Source organism: Porites lutea, chromosome 11, assembly GCF_958299795.1.
Source record: "Porites lutea chromosome 11, jaPorLute2.1, whole genome shotgun sequence".
NCBI lineage: Eukaryota > Metazoa > Cnidaria > Anthozoa > Scleractinia > Poritidae > Porites > Porites lutea.
The window spans coordinates 22,223,650-22,243,991 of record NC_133211.1 but is presented as its reverse complement, the minus strand read 5'-3'; the positions used below and the strand labels follow the sequence as shown (position 1 = coordinate 22,243,991).

At 39.7% G+C, this 20,342-nt stretch overlaps 1 protein-coding gene across 1 annotated transcript; it reads right to left on the bottom strand.

Moving 5' to 3' along the window:
• Positions 1-2,334: 2,334 nt before the first annotated feature.
• Positions 2,335-15,397, bottom strand: LOC140951714 (uncharacterized). The gene is made up of 7 exons (XM_073401030.1): positions 15,234-15,397; positions 15,043-15,118; positions 11,883-11,926; positions 11,081-11,214; positions 9,608-10,510; positions 5,121-6,635; positions 2,335-4,209 (listed from the first exon to the last, which is right to left on the bottom strand). The coding sequence occupies exons 1-7, from the start codon at positions 15,305-15,307 to the stop codon at positions 4,010-4,012; spliced, it is 2,946 nt and encodes a 981-aa protein (XP_073257131.1). The 5' UTR covers positions 15,308-15,397; the 3' UTR covers positions 2,335-4,009.
• Positions 15,398-20,342: the final 4,945 nt, after the last annotated feature.

Genomic DNA, 20,342 nt, shown 5'->3' with positions numbered 1-20,342 from the left:
ATCACTCTTTTGGTGTTTTGGAATCATCACCAACATGCCAAGTTAAGCTGCATGTATGTACATTTGACATGTAATTTATACAGATCACTGACATTACTTCACAAACTGTAAACTACTTTAATTATGCTCCACTTGTGTCTTAACTGCTTAGTTGTACCTGTGGTTCAGTAATATCCTCACCTTACACCTCCCTTTCTTGGGACTGACTGGAGAACCATCAGGGGCACGAGGATTTATTTCTATATGTTCATATCTAGAATTATATTAATGTTATAGATTCACAGGCTAGTACACCAATGAAATGGATATTCTGGATTATTCTGTTTATTAATTCAATCAGTAACATCAATTTATCAAATGCATTCTTCACTATCATAGGTTAACGATGATTTTTATGAAGATCAACAACCTAATCTCACCAGAGAAATCTTCACCCTGTTTGGTCTAGACTGAAGCTGCCAACTGAAATGCTATGGTGTTGGCACCAAAATTCTTGGACACTTCTGAAAACCTTTATGAAGACAAGAAAACAATTTTATTATTACTGTTAATGTTGCTGATGGACTATATATAACATGCGAAAGTTGTGAATATGCTTGTATCATAATAATTTAGCATGCATGTAGCTTAATGAAATTCATTATTTGCTATATCTGAGCATGCCAGTCTACATGTATAAAATATTAATGTTTATATTCAGAAAAAATTAGCATGCATGTACTTTTGAGACAGTTTCCCGGCATTTTTGTAATGAAAGATCATTTCCTGTTATCAAAGAGGGTGGAGTTTTTAAAAAAGTTTTCATCAATTTAAAAAAGAAGCCATATATTTTGTGTAGTTCTTAATAGCTGGTACAGCAATAAAAAAGACACAAAGAATTAACCAACACATACCCTTTGGTTACTGACGTCAGTAGGTCAGGGTCCAATAGAAAGGCCAGCTAGGGTTGTCTCAAAGCCAGCAAGGGTGCTCTCTGACACGTAGTGTTGAAAGTGGGATGGAGAAAGGATAGACCAGTAAATACCTGTAAACCTTTACTGTAACAAACAAGAAATTTGTAATAATAATAATACTAATACTACTACTACTACTACTACTACTACTAATAATAATAATAATAATAACAAGATGCCCAAATGCATAAACCCGGCCTTCTTTTAGTTCATAAAATGATAGAGCGCCAGGGGAAAATGTGCACTATGTGATAATGCACTATTGGCCATATGAACTTTGATGATGAATAAATGGAACATACTACCAGCTAGCAAATCAGACTGGAAAGAGTCGAACGTTCCAAAGGGGTGTACTTGACTACGACTGCATAATGCTTCAAAGTAGTGTTGCAGTAGTTTTCTTTTTCTTTAAATTAGCATGAGCTTCAGTCACAATCTTGGGTAGTAAATTAATATTTTGAGGGAAAAAACTTTGAAATAACACCCTATGTGAAGAGAAAGAGAACATAATGGTTGGAATAATTATGTAAGGATTTTAAATTTGTTTTGGTTGCTGAAGTGATTATTGTACATGCTAAATTACTACAAAGCAGTAAAAGACCCAGATCTTCCCATTAGTAAGATCTTTATTCATATTGTTGTCACTCTGATACAGGTACTGCAAAGAAATAGTAAAATACATGGAAAAGAACCTGGATATAACAAAACCTCATTTATGGCAATCATTTTTGCCAGTCCCTTGGCCCTTTGTTATAAATTATCGAGGTTCCATTGTAACATTAAGAAAAAAAACTATTACCAGCTAGCAGGCCAGGTCTGATTTGCTGCTCTTATGTAGCTTCCACAAGTAGTCTAGACACTTATAGGCACGCACTGATTTCCCTCTCACAGCAATTTTTATTTGATTTAGGGCAAATACAATTTACACAGGACAAGAATAGGCAAATTCTTACAAAATGTTTGGAAGCAAAATTAAAATAATTATTAGTATAGTTACTGTAAGACTTATTTTCTCAAGGAGGAAGTTTTAAGTTTAAAATTACACCACAAATGCCAGTAATTAATCTTTTTTCACAAATACCATTAACATTCAACTCTCTCTAAGATGCATACAACTTTGCCTGGCAGTAATATATGTTTCAGAGAATTGTCTAGTTGTGGACAGCTAGAACCAACTCTAGGTGCCTATCTTATAGTTGACTGTAGTCTACGGTTTCTTTTAAAAAGCTGACTGGTACACAAATATCATGACAACCAACATATAAGTCTCGGATCGTAACGTTTGTGATCCAGGCCTAATTTAGAAGGATTTATATGGAGTAATCTGGGCATAACGTTGCTCACGTCCCCCACCCCTCCCCCCCCCCCCCCCCCATCCCCACTAATGTGCACTAACAAGTTAATTTGGAGCAAGGGGGCATTTTCACTTTGTTCTTTCTGGATATGCTACCCAATTTGACCACTCAAGAAAATATCATAACATACCATAATACTCTTTGTTTGTCACCCCAAAATTTTGCATAAGCATTGCCTTCAGTTTCTCTTGGGAGTTAAAATGGCCCCAAGAGAAACTGGAAACAATGCTTATTCAAATTTTTGGGGTGACAAATAAAGAGCATTACGGTATGTTATGGTATTTTCTGGACTGATCAATCCCATAATTTCACAAATTTAGCTTTTTTGATGTCATCACTTCTCTTCTTTAAACAAATTAATTTTACATGAAGTACCTAACACAAAGAACTGCCTTTAATCTAATAAGTTTCCTTTAAATGGTAACAGCAGAGGTATTTCATATTAAAGACCAGACCCCGGTTGTTCAAACATTGGATATCGCTATCCACTAGATAAATCACTATCTAGCAGATAAGTATTATAGGAAACTATATTGCACTATCCAGTGGATAGTGTTATCCACCTTATGAACCACTGGAGCAAGAAGTTAAAACATCACAGCATATCTCTCATTACAAGTGTAAATAACTCACCATACAGGCAATATTGGGGTACAGTCACATCAGGAACAAAGACAAAATAAAATTTTCTCTGCTCAATTTTTTTGTCCTGTGACCAACCTTAATAGATATCCACTTACCATTATATTTAGCTGGTTACTGGTGCTTAGCTTGTTCAGCTGGCAGGATTGTTATACGCGGGGTACTTTCTTGAGGTGGAATTGCATCGGATTTTCATGAGTGGCATTCTCACGGCTCTGCCACCAAATAACAACAGCCCTTGCCTGCTAATCCTGCCAACTACGCAGGCTATAGGCACTCAATGGGCTCCCTATAAAAGTCTTCCCAGTACATATAAAAACTGACCAGTGTATGCCCATGACTTAACCACTAGCTCGAAAATAGTTACTGGTTTCACAGAGTGATGTACAAACACATGCTTCCAACATGAAAATCTGACTTGAACTAACCCAGCAAGCATCTAATTCTTAAATGGGCAGTTCACAAATACAGTAGAAATAAATTTATTCCTTTAAGGAACTGACAGCGCACTCAAGCACAAACTTTGTCAAAATCAATGTTCCTGAAACTACAAGGGAAGAATGTCCAGTACCTGCAATAAATCTGGACTCTCCTAGGTTGTACAAGAGAAATTCTTAGGTATGTTTATACAGTTAGGACACAGGACAGCCAAGCCACATCTGATGTCTACGGTATTACACGTTTTAAAAATAATGGATACACATTTCAGTGGATACCTGTTTCAAGAGGCTCCAGTTAAAGTGATTCCTCAAAGTAACTCCCAGTGGTGTCTGATGATAATAAATTGTTGAACTGCTTCCCTATGTGTGTTGTATTTACTTGTTCAACACAAGCAGACAATTTGGTACAGGATTAAGATTCTACAGGACACTTCTTTTTAAACTGCTTCAGGTATAACTACTAACTAAAGGTTATGTACAGAACTACACCTCAATTTCTTTCCTATACAAATCTTCAATTTGTTTGAGTATAAATAAATAATAATGTATTGAACGATTATTAAAATTATATTGGTACAACTTTTAACTAAATTTGATATAAATATCCTCTATAAAGAGGCTAAGATTTTCCTTTTCCCTTCAGACATTTTCGACAAATGCGCAGCATTTCACCTGGATTTGCCTGTTCTGTAAACAAAGGCTTGATATGACTTGGTGCATTGCCTCTCATAAAACACCTGTACGACTTGACTACCTTTTGATTGCATCCTGGACACTTAATTGGGATTTGATTTCTCCTTGTCATAGAATGGCCTTTGCCTATGGAAACAAACACAAACACTGCATGTTTCTATTTCTCCAAACTGTAAAAAAAAACACTATTAAACAAGATGTGGGAGCAACTAAGGAAGGTATTGGCCACGTCTGATGCAGAACATTGTCATCTTTTTCAATACCCTCTGACAGGTCACTAAGGTATTGAACACCTTTGTCACTACACTGTGCAAAAACTTCTGTTTGGACGTTGACAACTCTGAATCATTACCCTGAGAGGAAACCCTTGCCTAGTCTCTGTCCAGCATTTTCCCACGCCTTCTCCGTCAATTTGTGTCAGTGACATATCTGAGACATGCTAAAAAACTCATTCAGACCATGTGACCCCAAATGCATAGACAGCAAGGAATAATGGAGCCTAAGGACCAGACAAAGGGATCCCTACAGCAGTGACTACCTTCTGGGGTATATTGAATAAAAACACACCATCAAGCATATCTGGAGTGCAAGGATTAAGTTTAATATGACAAGATTTAAATAGGGCTTTTAAATCAAATTACGTGAAGGGGAAACCCCTAACTGTAAAGGTAATAAAATAGACATTGGCTGAATCTGTTGCGGAGTGTTATTAGGAAACCTCCGTGTCACTGTCTTGACACAACTGCTGAGATGTGTAGGGTATTCTTTACCAGAAAACCCTATGGTACTGGCAACCCTCTTGTGTCATTACAACTTAGAAGCCATTGTTCTTTGACTCAATTTGTCCACAAGTTTTGCATGTGAACTCTAGAATGTTCAGTTCAAATAAATAAAACTGTCCAGAGTACTTTTTGTGCTAGTCTAGATCCACTTGTTTAGTGGAGCTTTTGCATCACATCTGACTAGACAAAGTTTTATGAGTGAATATCCAGGCTATTTTTGAGCTAAAGAAATCAAAGCCTAAAATTCCATCTCACCTTTGCCACTAGAAACTTCCTCATTGCTGCTTTCCCCTTTGACTTTGGCAGCAGAGCCATTCTGAGAAGATTCAGCAGATTTTCTGGACATCTTTTCGAGCAGGGCAGCAACAGCACGTCTCTTGCTTCCCACTGCAGAATCAATTTCTGCCTTTTTGTCACCTTCTGACTCAGAAAATGACGCCAGTCTTTTCCGTGTCATTACAGTCGGGACTATCTGTTTATAATCCTCACGCTTTTTGTCAGGAGTTCCTGAACTCCTTCCTCTCCTGGGTGATGAAACTTCAGCAGGTTTCATTTCTCTTGCTCTCACTGGAGACCTCGAAGATGACCTTGTTTCTCTCACTTTCACCCCTTCTGCAATACTTTTACATGCAGCAACTCTTTCTACTTTTTCATCTGTTTTCTTCTCCTCGCTGCTCTTTGATTCGGATTTGGTATTTTCTCCTTGCTCAAGCAATGAAACCTCGCTTTCCTTGACATCACCTCCCATTTCTTCAGTTGCAGCACTTGTGCTTTTTCCTATCAATTCTTGCTCAACATCTTCCTTCTGCGTCTGAGAACTGATTTTTACATCATTTGATGTCGTTGAATTTGCATCACTTGACGTCACTTGTTTTAAAGCACTAACCTTGGGTCTGTCTTCAGCTTTTTCATTTAATTCTTTTTCTGGAGTGTCCTCTGATACAGTTTCATTGGACAGTGACACTGGTTCTGCTGACTTGGTTTTAACCTTATTTAGACCAATCATAGATTTCATTGATTGTGTACCAAAGTCAACTTTAGCTGCTTTGGGCTTATTTTCTGCAGAGTGTTCACTGGCAACTGAACTGTCTTTAACTTTTTCCATTGTATTGATCCCTTTGTCACTTTTCTGTCCAGGGCTCTTGACCAAGGTTGACAAGACTTTAGCACTTGTATTAGCATTTTTGGGACTGACTGATTTTCCACCTTCCAACTTGGTTTCCTCTTTAGGTGGAATAATAAGCTTACCCATCACAACTTGAATAGGTTTGGTATTTGCAAGCTTAACATCTTTAGCCATGGGTACTTTTGAGGCAGGTAATTTCTTTGTTTGCATGACAATAAACTGTTTTTTGGTAGGTGAAACTTTTGCTTTATCCTCCTTGATTCCATCCTTCTGCTTTTTATCATCTTTTGAAGGTGACTTTACAGCTGGGACTTTCTTCTCATTCATCTTTCCAGAGTTAGCTTTACTAGTTGACTTGGCATTTTTAACCAGCTTTGCACTTTTGATCTTGGCAAGTTTCCCCTTGACTGCTTTTACTTTCCCCTTTCCAGCTCCCGCACTGCCGTCTTCTTCTTTGGGCTTTTTATATGGCATGCATCTGCGACAAACTTTCACTACTTTGACTCCAGGAGTGAAGAGATGTTTGATTTTTTCTGGTGCATTCTCTTTCTTGTAGCAGCTGTAGGATTTTGTGACAAGGTTGTCACACATGAAGCAAACTACACCACAAGTTCTTTCTGTAGAAGTTTGCCCATCTGGTGATGCTAAAAAAAAAAAGTAACAAGTTGAATCACCCACCATAAACACTAGCAGTCATCCCATGTTTTGAATCTTAAAAATGGCTTAAAAATGGTTTTACCAAAGTTAAAGGCTTAAAAATGGTTTTACTAAAGGTAGCAGTTTTTTAGTATGAGCAGTGAGTTTGGGTGGAGCAAGGTAAGGTAAAGGTGCACATAAGCCAAAGGCTTAAATGGCCAGAGCAGATCCCAGTCTCGTTAGCATGAAGCATGCCTAGGAGTATTGCTCGATTGCAGGGTTAGCCCCCAGCAATATGTCACCAGTACTCATTTATATACCTGGGTGATGAGAGACAAAGTGGAGTAAAGTTCCTTGTCTAAGGAAACAACGTGACAGACAAGGCGTGAACCCCGGACCTCCAGATCTGGAGTTCGAGGTGTTCATATTTTTGCAGAAAAATAGAAAGGATGCCTCTCATAAAGGAGGGGCCACTAGCACCCCAGGACCCACCTAACTGCAGCCCTGTGTCACTTACATCTTTCCCCATACTGTACTACTGAGGGGATATGTATAGTCTCCCATGCAGCTCTTTTTTGTGTCATCCCACTGCATGAAACAAAAACAGCTGCATAGAAGATTGAGTATCCTTCCCAGACTTCCCTTCCCTTATAGCCCTTGGAAATATTGATTGGTAAACAAACTTTATATTGAATCCTACTCACCAATCAAGCACAAAATGACCTGCACGTTATCATTGTTGGTCAGACATCTGACAAGTTTGTGGACAACAACAGGTTGGTTTATGTAAATTGCCCTTCATTCAAGTCAAGATTGTTTCCTTTACAAACACACAGACATTATGCTTCATCCCTAGGTTCCTAAGCAGCCGATTTTGTTTTATTTTTTGCGCAAAAGGAAGACAAAAACAGGGCTGCATTATGAGGAGACTACTTCCTTTCTACTTCTCCTCCTTTTCCCTTAAATATATGATTACTCTTTCACCAGAAGCAAACCCATTACATTGGTATGGAATTGAAAGAAATTTTGAACAAGTATAGGATCATTATACGATTCTGGGAAACTGCCCATCTACCCCCTCCCCTATGCCAACATTAACACTCACTTTTCACTTAGGGCAAAATGTTGGCTTAGGGGAGGGGTAGGTGGGCAGTTTCCCAGAAATGTAATATACATAAGGAGCCCATCTCCCTAATAATAAAAACTGACCAAAGTTTCATCAACTTAAGGTTCCTAAAGTTTTTTAGACCTCTGGTTCAACTCATCATAAAAAAGTAGGGGTGGTTCATGGATTGGGTCCACGAAAGGGTGCAAATAGACCAAAGGTCCATGTTTTGTATACGTCCCAAGAAAAACACCAAAAAAGAACCAGGCCAATATTCAGCCATCTTGACTGAAGAAGCTTAAACAGTAAAGAATTTGATATATGGCCACGGAAAACAAAAGTTACTTTTTTCTTGCAAGACCAAAGCTGAAAATCCTGAGTGGGCAAGAAATAGCCGTCAGAACACAAGAATAACTTCATCTTGCTTGCATATGAAACCAGCCATATAATAGACAACTGATACATCCTAATTACATACACCTTAGTTGCAGTACCCTTCATGTGTTAATAGCATTAATGCTCAGGGGTGAGTGTGGCGGGGTACTTCCTAGTTGTAAGCTAATGGTTATGTGCTGCTGGATGGCGTCGCATTTTCACAACTGGATTGACTATTATGGGGCTGCATTTTTATAAGAGTTACTAGAACTGGGTTGCACTTTTTCAGGATTTTGGGGGCCAGAAAATTCAGGTATATAGGGATTTAAAAATAGAAAGATTTACACCACACTATTAAAGTTTAACAACTGAATCAGTTCATTTCAGGATGACCGAGTTATAAAGTAGATGCATAAACAGAAAGTGACTAAGTTGGGATTGTGAAAATTACTTTTTTCCCAAAGTGACTAAGATAAAGGAGACTATTTTTCCCGTACGTGACACAAATAGTGAGCCTGGGTTACCTGTGCATAAACAGGCATGGAGGATTGAGGATTTCGACGGTAAGCTTTTACTGCTTTTGTTTCGATGATCACGCAACCCTTGCATATCCCTGACTATAATGTACAGACGTTTTAGGTTGGGGTCTATAATATGGCAACAGAATAGGCTATTTAACAATTATTCCTCAAGCCGAATGGGCTCTGAGTCAATAGCCCATGAGGGCGAGAGGAATAATTGATTTAGTAAAATCCAACTAGTTGGTCAAAAATATCGAGAATAAAAAAATTTTAGCCAGTTAAAAGCTAGACTTTAATCCTTTTTTGCCCCCAAAAGCCCACGCTTTTCACTACTAGTGGGCTCTAACATATAGCCTAGTAGTAGCTCAACCAATCAGAACGCAGCATTGATAATAGACCACTAGTTGGATTTTACTAAAATGGGGTAGGGGTTCTGAGAAGCCAGCGGCACATACCCAGCAAAAACTAGCCCGAGAATCCCCGCCCCCCGGGCTATTAATGGCCCTACCAAAACAGAGTAATTTGCGCCTTTGACTATGCTGATGTGGCATTTCCATTGACAAAGATACTTTTTTTTCATTTACATGTTTAGGTTTTTGTTTGAGACAGTCCATGACAAGCTATACAACAATAGAACAAGCTATACAATTATTAATGTATAAATTATTGCTATACAGTCATTGTATAGCTTGGTGGCATAAAAAAATTGTGTCTGCAATAGACTTCTTTATAAAAAAACTTGTATGTTTTGATTTTCCAAAGCAAGCAGCCCCTTTGTCCTTTCATAAATTATGTGTACATATGCATCTAATGATTGTAATGGACAAAAGAAACAGTTCTATTGAGTATTATCACACGACCTGCATTGGAAAAACAAAACATAAAGCTAACAAGACATGTCTACTGCGCAAAGGTGGCGGTTATTGGAGGTTCAACTGTTTATCACTGACATTTTCAGCAAGGAACTTACAATACTCACCAGTCTTTTTCTGTGGCTCTTGCTTGGTTGCATTTGTCTCTTTCACCGTCTTGCTTGTGGGAACCTTCATTTTGGTAACAGCCTGAGTCCTAAGTACTGATGGCACTTTCCCCTTTGGTGGTGGTAAAGCATAAGCATGATCTAGGAATGTCAGCTTATTGTTTATGGATTTAATCTCTGAATTTGAGGTGATGTTCACGGTTGACGGTAATGAAGAATTCTGATCCACTAGTTTCTTAAGATTTTCAGTCACATTAATAGGAAGGCTGTTTTCATTTTGCTCTCTGGCATTTGTGGTGACAACATTTTCATTGCTCTTCAAGTTGTCAACTTCTCCATAAATTGTAAAGCAATTGGGTGTTGGGTTATACTTTCCACCGCGACGTTTCACCACAGTAACAATGCCAGTGTTCTTCACAGGGGCAGGTGTTGGTGAAGCCTGTTTGGCATTCTCTTTTTCCATTGCAAAGAGTTTAGGCATTGTTGCCTGGTTCCTGTTTGTGTTTCCATTCAACAAGAACCTCTCATCATCGGCTTCCATTTCATCTTCATCCGCCATTGTCTCATCACAAAGTAGATCATCGTACGGTCTCTTGAATCCCTTTTTTAGGTCCCTTACGATGTAATCCATAGCTTTGGTTGAACGGCCATGTGTAACTCCTAGGGGAGTCCGTAGATGAGTCATTTGGCTTGTCTTAGAGCGCAGCAGAATAAGGGCAAGGTTTTTCCGGCAGCGCTCTCGGGAACTAAAGCAAGTTTTGCATACCCTGATGCGGTCATTTTCTGGGGTAATAAAGTGTTTAAGATGTACTGGTGCGCTAGTGCGGTTGACAAAACGGTAGGATTTATACACTCTCAGTCCACAGACATCACACCTCATGGGCTGTTTCGGAACAACAGGGCCTGACAATAAATAAATGGTACAGCCAGCATTATTAAATTTCCAAAACACAATACCATTTTTGTTGTGACATTCCTGTGACGAGTAAACCTAAAAATCTACACTTTATTTAATCCCATAGCTGATCATGAGTGAGAGTGGGTGATTAAAGCGACCTTGTTTCTTAGTTAATCTTTCTCAGAGCACACTCTAGTACTTTATTGTTGTTCAAAAACTGTACAGTCAAGCCCCGTAAATACAGACACTGACAGGGCCTTTGAAATTGTCTGTATTAACGGGGTGTCTGTATAAATGGGTTGAATTTAGAGAAAATCTAGGAGCTTTCTTTCCCAAGAGAAAAAGCAAATGATCCATAATAATGAGGTGTCTATGATATGGATATCCAGGGAACAGTGGATTCACATCATCATTTGACTGAAGAGCAGTAGACTTTAAGTTGTCTCCAACTGGCTTCGGCAGTGCTCATGATGCCCTCTGAGAAATACTTATTGGGATTGATCCATTTCTGAACTTGTCTTGGCTGAAAAAGAACTTCTGTGGTCTCCCTGTGGGTTATCTGTTTATTTATTTACCTTTCTTCACTTCTTCACCCTCATCGTCTGCTCCCTTTTGATTGGCTTGCTCATCCACATCACTGGCATTTTCCTGATCACTGACACAAGGTGATGCAGGATCTGATGATGGTGTAGGTGGCAACAGATATGGCCTGAAAGAATCAATACAAGAAGCATTAAATTTTGAGGTCTCTTGAATAAAAGAGAAAGACAGGGCACCCTATCAACTGAATCACAGATGAAAGGCAGACACACAGGACAAAGAACACCAATTTTCTCCTAAAAGTAACAATACCGATAATAACATCAAGAGAAAAGGTTACGAGAAATAAAAATAAAATGATCACAAAAGGGAAAATGCTTTGAACCTTTGTCAAATTCTCTCAACTAATTCTTTAAGGAGAAATGTACGGAGAATAGTTTGAAGAATCTGCTTGTAAATACTGTAGGCTTAAAGGATCTAACAAAGTAGCCTTTTTGAAGGCAGACAGGTATACTTACAGCACCTATGACAAAATCTCCTTTTACATCTCTTCTTGCAAAAACCATTCCGATAAGCTACAAGCTCCACTGTCAGACAATAAAATCATTTTTCTCCATTCTAGGGGTTTTCATTTCCATTGTATTATGTTCTGCCAGAGACCTACCTTAAAAATTGAGACCTACCCCATAGATAGCAAATTTTAGACCAACAAGGTACAAAGAACTACATATCAATTGGAGAATAAAATACCCACATGGCTTGCAAAGACAAACAGTGTCACCATACCTCTGCCAAAGTTAAAACTAAGTGAATATACAAAGATATTGTGTGACTTACTTTATAATGGAAATTGGTGGCCTTGGAGAAGGTGATGATACCTCCTAAAAAAAATTAACAGGGTTACATCTCTTAGGAAAAACAAGTAGCACCTCCATTCCCATAGGGTGGTAATTAAGGCAACAACGTATAGAACTCATATGAGAATGGTCCTCGCAGTTGTGAATGCAATTTATGCAATTGCATGAGAAGCCTGAAAAAAAATCAGGACTTCAACAGGATTTTAGACTGTTCACAGTCCTCTATTTTTCCGTAAGATAGTCGAGACAGAGTGCTTAGCGTTACGGGCTGCCATCTTGCATGAGTGTCAAAACTACCTAAGGAGCAGGGGTCGTTTGGGAGGAAGCGAGAAAAATAGACGGACTGGAATAACATCACTGCAGCTCGTGTTCAGGAGGCGTGACAGGAATTTCACGCCCTTAAGCATATGTGCAGCTGTACTATAACAAAGTTAGTCTATGAAGGGCAAAATGACCATATGTGTAAGATGCTTTCACCTGGCATTTACCTCTTGTTTGTGTCAGAGCACTTTACACAAAAGTGCATAAACAAAATGACCCTTGAAAAGGTTACTGGCCTAACATTCTGTAAAATTAATTGAGCCAGCCTGATAAGGATGTGGTTTAGTGTATATAGAACTTCCTGGCACTGAAAACCATTATTAGATCAAACTTCTATTTTCATCTGCTGGAATGGTTTTTATTTGGTCAGTGAGCACAAACTTTACTGTGTTAAGTGGCAAAGGGCCAACAACTGTATGCATGAATCCTGTAAGATCTCAGTAAAAAAATAAAGGGGAGGTTGAAAAGACTGCTGAAAAGGGAAATAATTAACCCATTCGCTCCTGGAGAGTTTGCCGAAAAATGCGTTTTGAAGGTACTCGAGTGGTTTTCTGGCCGCTGTCCTGCTATAAAGAGCTAAAACTTACAACAAACCGGTTTACAGGTCGTACACTTCACGGCCTTCTGATCCAGATGCAAAATATCAGCTTGCGAAGTTCGGGCATGCGCAGAAAGCAAAATTTCGAGATGGTTTTTGGGTTTAAAAATGACACAGCAGTCTTGACTTTTACTTTTCGCTTTCTCTCCTCCCCTCTTTTTTCGCTTTTCTTGCCTCATTTTTTTTCTCTTGCTGGGCATTTAGTAGGCTTCATTTTGGTGGGACTAGTTTTTAGGAGGGCTTTTAGGATCTTAGGATTAGGTGAAAGGAAAGGTAGTTGAGCAATCGAACAAGATTTTCATGCAGATTTTCAGGTCAATGTTACATGGTTTTTTGCCTCTTTCTCCGGTGTCCTTGACTGAATTGTGCTCAGATCCCTTCACTCTGCACAAGTTAGCGGACAATGTTGCCCTTGACCGTTAAAACTGATGACGTCACAAAGGGTAGAAAGGATGTGGATCCGCATGGGCGGTTACGGGCGGTTCAGGGGAGAATGGGTTAAGGGGTAAAAAATGGTAAATTCAAGACTTTGCAAGACCCCGGTTTCAAAATTCAAGACCTATCAAAAATGCTTCTGAGATTTGGACATCAGGCCAAAATTTTCTGAGACCCATGTTTCTATACCCTTATAACTGGAATGGGGAATGGAGAACAGGGGATGGGGCAGAATTAGATACGATCAACACAAAATAATATGTTGCCTTACTAGGGTAAACCTTTTTTCAATCTCATGTAGAGTTGTAAAACTTCTTTCAGAGTTGGTACTATTAAAGATTACTTTTCACAGCATGAACTGTCCAAACTTTCAAAGATGTTTCAACTTCACACAATGAGAAATTTAACTAAACAATTAAATTTTACTCGTTATTTTTGAAATAGTTCAAAGATCGCTGCACTTTCATCACGGATTAATAAAATTCAAGTATCTGTGTTTTTGTAAGACCGCCCCCAAATCAACAGTCTTATTGGGGGACAAGTCGTCAACCAAGTTTATAGCACCACCTCCCCCAATTGTGCTGCGCAAAATAAAACTTGAAGACAACAGAGTAAGAGACGGTTCAACTGATTCTCCAGCACAAAATCTCTGTTTTGGCTAAACATCAACTCGTACCTTACCGTACGACAACTGACGCAAAATTTCTCGAATATTACGCGTTGTTCTGAATGTGCCTTAAATTTTTTTGTAAAATTTTGTCATGCGCTCGTCTATATTAACAAAAACGTCGAAGAAGACCTTAGTGTTTGGGTTATAAAAAGAAAAAAGTTCCAGTAATTGCTTCCTTTATTATGTATCAACAAAAGCGCACTCCAATGAGGCGGAAATTTATGTTGCTCTAGCTCTCAAAACTGAAAGTACAAGTGACGCACGGAAAGATATAGAGGCGCAGTTTCGTAATTTAAAGCGTTGCGCTAGCCTGAAAACTGTCTCAGTGCGAGAAAAAGATGTTTCCAGTGAACGAATATTTCAATGATTGCCTGTAAATACTGATTTGTCCGCTGTGTTGAACGCAACCAGCGCGCGCTCGTCTCGTTTTCTCAATGGTGACAAGCGCCCCGTCTGAAATGAATGCGTTCTAGAATTTTGCACAATGCGCGTCGAAAACTAGGTTTTCGTCAAGACGTCCGGTTTAAAGTCTTGCGCATACCGCCAAGACCAAATCTAGCCCTGTGATAGTGAACGACAGTCGCCCTTATTCGTTAAAGAGGATTACAGCCGCAATACGCACTTTCAGTCGGCTTCGACCTCACTTGCGAGTCTAAACAAGCTCTCGAAAGCTCTGGCACTAAATTGGACAGTGCGCATTGAGAATATTACGCAGAAAATACGGAAACAAACCAAACCCATCGAATTACATCGCAAATCATAACATGAGAACAAAAATGCGACTAAACGATCGCTGGAAAGCCAAAATTCTGCCCGCAGCGAACGGTATCTATGCTCGACAAGGAACGCAAACCGGACACAGTTGCATGAGTATTTCGCATTTCTCAAAAGAAAATCTTCCTTTTTTCGACGCAAAACAATGCGTAAAAGTCTATCAAGCTTGAGAAGATGTACATTTATGTAAAGTTTACGTGCGCAAATGAGTTAAAGCGAATATACTGGGACGAAAGCGAAAAGCGCGTCGAAAACCGGTCAGCTTTTCATGTATGCGTAACTTCGCCCGTTCTGAACTTCGATTTGCGCGTTGCGCGATACTAAAAAGCTGCCAAGATGTACCTGTTTTTTCCGTACATTGGAATCTTTTTTTGCTCCAGTTTTTTCAACAAGCCTATCCACTATGCTCAAAAGGTTCCTATGAGAAAAACGAGAAAAAAAAACACAAAAATGCAAGCGTCAAAAAGCGACGTCACGAAAATGAGACACGGAAACTAAAGCGGAAAGTCCGCCAGTGAACAACGACTACTTACCGCTTCTTCTTCGTGTTGTCGAGCGCCATTTTTACGTTGTAATTTAGCACCGCCGAACTTTCAAGATTCAACATTTAGCGGACTTTCACGGAAGGGTGTTGGTGAGGGAACTGAGAAAGAATATATCCAACGCAAAAACCAAATGAGATTTGCATAAAATTTACAAGTTAGCGCGCCCGGTGTGATCCCACAGTTCTTTGCGGTGGCTAGGAAATTATGGGCTGGTTGGGAAATATCTATTTTTAGAATTCAGTGCTATGATGAGGTAATGTTTTGGATTGCATTTTTGACCCTCCAAATTAAGTCCCTCTAAAACTTTTTTGGGAATCATTCAATGCTCTGTTGCGCAAAAACATTAAATTTAAAGACATAAGAGACTCAGAAATCAAACGACAATCATTTTCATTGGTAGCGCATCAGTTCAAAGATGACGCGAAGCTTCAAACGCCGTTTCAGTTTAATAAAATAGAATTGTACAAAACAAGTGAGCATTTTATAAACAGAGATTGAAGACTCTTAGCTCCTGCCGCTAGATGTGTCGACGTTTTCCCTAATTCAGTCACATCTTCTCTTCACTAACCCCTACAATGTAGTTTAAAAAATTCTGATCTGCTTGAATCAGTTTCTGACGGCAATCATAAACCGTTGTTACATGCGCGGAAACGCAGACAAATTAAAAACTTCAAACTTCAACTTTCTTTAGTAAAAACGGTTTAACAATCGACTGGCCTCGCAAAATAGCAATTGTTAATCTAGGCGGCCCAGTTAAAAGAAGAAAAAAATGAAGGGAAGAAAAATATTTCAAGTTACAATAATTCTTATTTCTGTCAGCATAGTTTATTATTACTATTACAACTGAGGAGAACGAAAAACTGGGAATTGATGGAGTGTTGTAAGGCATATAAGCTATACACAAGTGTGCACACGGCATCATAACAGCATCTGGCGATTAGCCTTCAGTTTCCAGGCTATCAGATAGCAGGGAAAACGCATAAGTGAAAAGCACGAAAAAATATCGCAGGCCACTGGGAGGAGATATTGTATCTGATTTCCTACTTAAAACATTCCTGTGGCGGATCCAGGGAAGTAGGAGGGCAGGTTGGTATGGATCCAAGGCCCATCAGACCAGAAAAATGTTTAGTAATTTAATGATTATTTGGATTTGAAGCTCAGTTAAAAAGAGAATCTCCAGTCTGAGGCTAGTGTTCACACTATAACAAATAGCTTTTAATTTGGAGCCGCAATGAAATGCTATATATCCGGTATCAGGGTATGAACACCTATGCGATACGTGACTCTCCAATTACGAGATCGGCGCGACGCAGTTTCGCTCCGTTACAGAAATCGCGCCGAAATAGCCGTTCATTAAGAGTGAACAGAAGTTCTATCTAGTAAGGTTTTCGTGCCGGCGCAAAAGCTATTCAGTGTGAGCATAGCCTGATTTACAATTGCTATATTTCCAAATATATTACAAAAATAGAAAAATTACCCACCCACTAAAAACTACTACAACTAAACTACCCATTGTTTCAATGCTGTCCAAAAGCAGTCAACACGCACGCATTGCGCAGCTGGCGTTAGTTATCGATACTAAAGCAAAAAATGAATTATGGCTTATCGCACGCTCTCTAAATGGCAATTCGACTTGCCAGCTTTAAGACAAGGTTATTACATTGCATTTAACTTGTTTTGAAAACCCCTGTTTTCACTCGGGCTTCAAACCTATCTTTTTCGTTTTTAGTGAGGAGCTTCAGAAATGTTCACAGCCACTCCATGATTACATACCAACTGTAAAAAATTCCAGCCGAGGGCACTTGTGGGCTCATCCCAATTGTTCAAAAGCCGATTAACACTAAACCGGGGCTCAATCCTCTCCGAGTTTCGTTCAGTCTTTTGTTCTAAAGTATTTCCTTGGATAATTTTTTATTTTCTTTTCAGAGATTCCAGTCATTAAATTGTAGCCACCAACAATTAAACTAACGTGTTTACCTTAGTCAAGCTTTGAACCAGCCGTCCCTGAAGCAACAACTTGAAAACTAAGGCGAATTATTTAAGTGCGAAGCGCGAGTTGGTGTTGTTGATAGTGGTCGCAGTGATAACTTCTCTCAAAGGGGCCAGCTGACGCAAGTTCGCGCGCCGTCAAGAAAGGATAATATGTTGAAAAGAAGAGATGCAAATAGTCTAGTTAATATCCGGCTGCGCAGAGAAAGGTAGCTTAATTTGCCTGCTACTTTGTTGCTATCATATGTAACTAATAGTCTACTGATCACTGCGATATTTTTAGGCCACAGTTGGTCAGTTTAACTAGGCCAACTATGACTTGGTGCACGATGAGGCATAGTTACAGCTGCGACCACTTGTAAGCTTGGAGAACTGATAACAGGTCTGTTGTTTTGCCGACTCAAGATTTTCCTTCATTTATATTCCAGTTTACAATCTTTTAGATGGGCAAAAATAGCTCCTCCTGAGTAGCAAATTAGCAACTAAACGCCACATGTTTGGAAAATTCCTGCTACCGTTGGTACTCGTTCAATGGAAAGACCTTTATTTGCCAAGTCCCCGTGGCGTCATTATTCCGCGCGGCCTATCCGTTTCGGGTCACGTGGTCCGAGCCAGGTTTTGAGAGAGTTTATCTCCCGGCCGTTTGTCTCGGATACATCACCGAAATGCATTGACCGAGAAGGCCTGGGAAGGTGTCGTACAGGGACTAGGCAATACTTGATGGTAGCTTTGACGGTTGACGGTTATTTTTTTAGAGCTTTTGATTGTTGACGGTTATTAAGTAGCAATAAAGTGCAAAAGTTAAAGTAAACATTAACTTCTGTGTGAATTAATATCAGCTGTTGTGTTTTAGAGGTTTTCTTGGCTTCTTACTTACAAATTTTGGAAATATTTTCAGATATTAGTAGTTTGTAAGGTATTGAATGCCTAGAAGTCTAGAAAGAACGTTTTAGAGAACATGGGAACTGGCTTCTCCGGTTTAGAAATTCTCTAGGAGCCTGAATGCCGGGAAGATCAGCTGAAATAGTGAGCTGGTTAATTTTAACCTGCTTTTTTGACAGTTCACCGCAAAAATAACCTTTTTTTGACGGTTGACGGTTAATTTTTTGGCCATTTGACGGCTGACGGTAAACCCCATTGACACCCTCAAACTTGACCCACTAGCTCGTGATGTCATACCTATACTCTCAGATTTTTCAGAGGCTCGATCACCAATTGCCCGGTCCCTAAGCCACATTATTCAGCGACCGAGCAGGCTTGAAAATACGTCGTACAAGAGAAGTACAGCGCTCTGTAACAGACCCAGTGGAATCTATATTTTCACATTTTCTCGTAGAAAACGTCACCGGGTTGGTTTATTTCCCACTGGTTTTTTTTTTCGTAGTTGTGTATCTCCCATAAAAAGTTAAAAGAGGTACAGTGGCGGTTCTTACATCTTTATCATGCAGTATGAAACCGTTGAAAACCTTTACTTTATTATTATTACTGTTTGTGATTTAGCAACAGGACGGGAACGTCAGTTGACGACGGGAAAGCGCGCGGAAAGGACCAAACACGACTTCCGGAGCCCAATTTGCTGCTCTGCCATTGGTCAAGCCAGTTGTTTGATTTGCGCGCGCTGTCGTCAAATGACTTCCCCGTTCTGTTGCTAAATCGGCCTATCCTAGCGAGAAGAACTAAAAGATTTACACTATTATCCGTGATCGATTACTGCATGTTGTATATTTTCGAAATTCGCTGGGTTTGTAGAAGTCACAACAGAAAGTGACCGGGAGGCACAGCGAGACGCGGAGGGAAAGGAGAATCGCGTCGAGATCTCGGCTTTCCTCGGGGGTGGTGTCCCTCGCTCTAGCATACCTTAGGAAAATAATGGACTAGTTGTAGTCTAACGGACACTTGTTAACTTTCACATCTCAATTTAAACCTAGAATGGAGAGTAACGGTGGGTAAAGATTAGCTATCGCACCAGCATGACAATCTACAATAAAGGTTACTAAAATAGAATTTCTCTTGGCAACTTTTCAGTAACAGTAATGTAATGAACCAAAGAAATTACCATCCACGCACTGACGTAGTAGCCTGTGTACAGACGCCACCTCAACTAAAAGAAGTCGGCATTAAATTTTAACAACGGGGATACGGCCGCGCTCGGGGGCTGAATTTATTTTCAGGGAAGGCACTGATAACAGAGAGCATGGGAATTGAAGGAATACGTTGCTGTTTATTGTGATTTTACAATGGAATACAAACGAAACCACCTCGGGACTTGAAAATGTGGGCAAATGTCCCTCCCATCCCCGGGAGAAGGCAGAATTTTTTTTTTGGCTTGAAGGAAACTAAAAATAAACTGTACAAAAAAATCTGAGCCAGCAGCGACTGAGTGCTTATTTCTCGAGTGAGAGCAAGAGGGAATGAGATGTTGACTGAGTGTTAGTGATGGTTTGGTCGGACAGTCAGCCATGTCATCGCGGGGATATCTTCCAGACACGATAAGAAAGTGAACTCAGCGGTGCGGTATATCGTCAGGCTTCCCAAAGTTTCCCATGGCATTTTTAAGTAAATGATGATGATCATGTTAACCACATTTGGAAAAGTAAAATTTGGTCCGTTTGCAAAAGCAGTTTTGGATGAAATTCATGTGAAACTAAAGAGCTTCCGACTTCCTCATCACTTTAACTTCAAAAGGAACAGAAAAAAACCCTTGACACTTTCAAGGGAGTGGAGGGACCCAGCCTCCTCCTCAGGCGCTTCGTTTTTCGCATGGCAGAGGCGAGCGCCAAACGAGTGACTGGTGATGAACCGCAAGGGACCATGGGAAGGGTACAGACGGCTCCTTCCCGCCTTCCTTTCGCGCACATTTTCACCAAAAGAGAGACGTCTGGGTACGAGGCAGGGAGGGACCTATACGCACTTGCGTACTTGAGAAAATGTTGAAAAATAAAAATAACGGTGATGATGATAGTGATGATGATTATGGTGGTTGTTTTTTATACAGCAAAGTTGATGAAGTGTCTAAGTTGCAATGCTTGTGTGCAAATGATTTTCTTTTGGTGCATTCAGCTCAACGTCCCAAAAAACGAACGCGCTCAATCAGTCTTTGGATATCAG

Coding starts and splice junctions, on each gene's coding strand:
- LOC140951714 (XM_073401030.1), bottom strand. CDS start 15,307: ATGTTGAATCTTGAAAGTTCGGCGGTGCTAAATTACAACGTAAAAATG. Junction 11,215..11,882: donor CCACCAATTTCCATTATAAA/GTAAGTCACACA, acceptor TGATTCTTTCAG/GCCATATCTGTTGCCACCTA. Junction 10,511..11,080: donor GGGTGAAGAAGTGAAGAAAG/GTAAATAAATAA, acceptor ATTTATTGTCAG/GCCCTGTTGTTCCGAAACAG.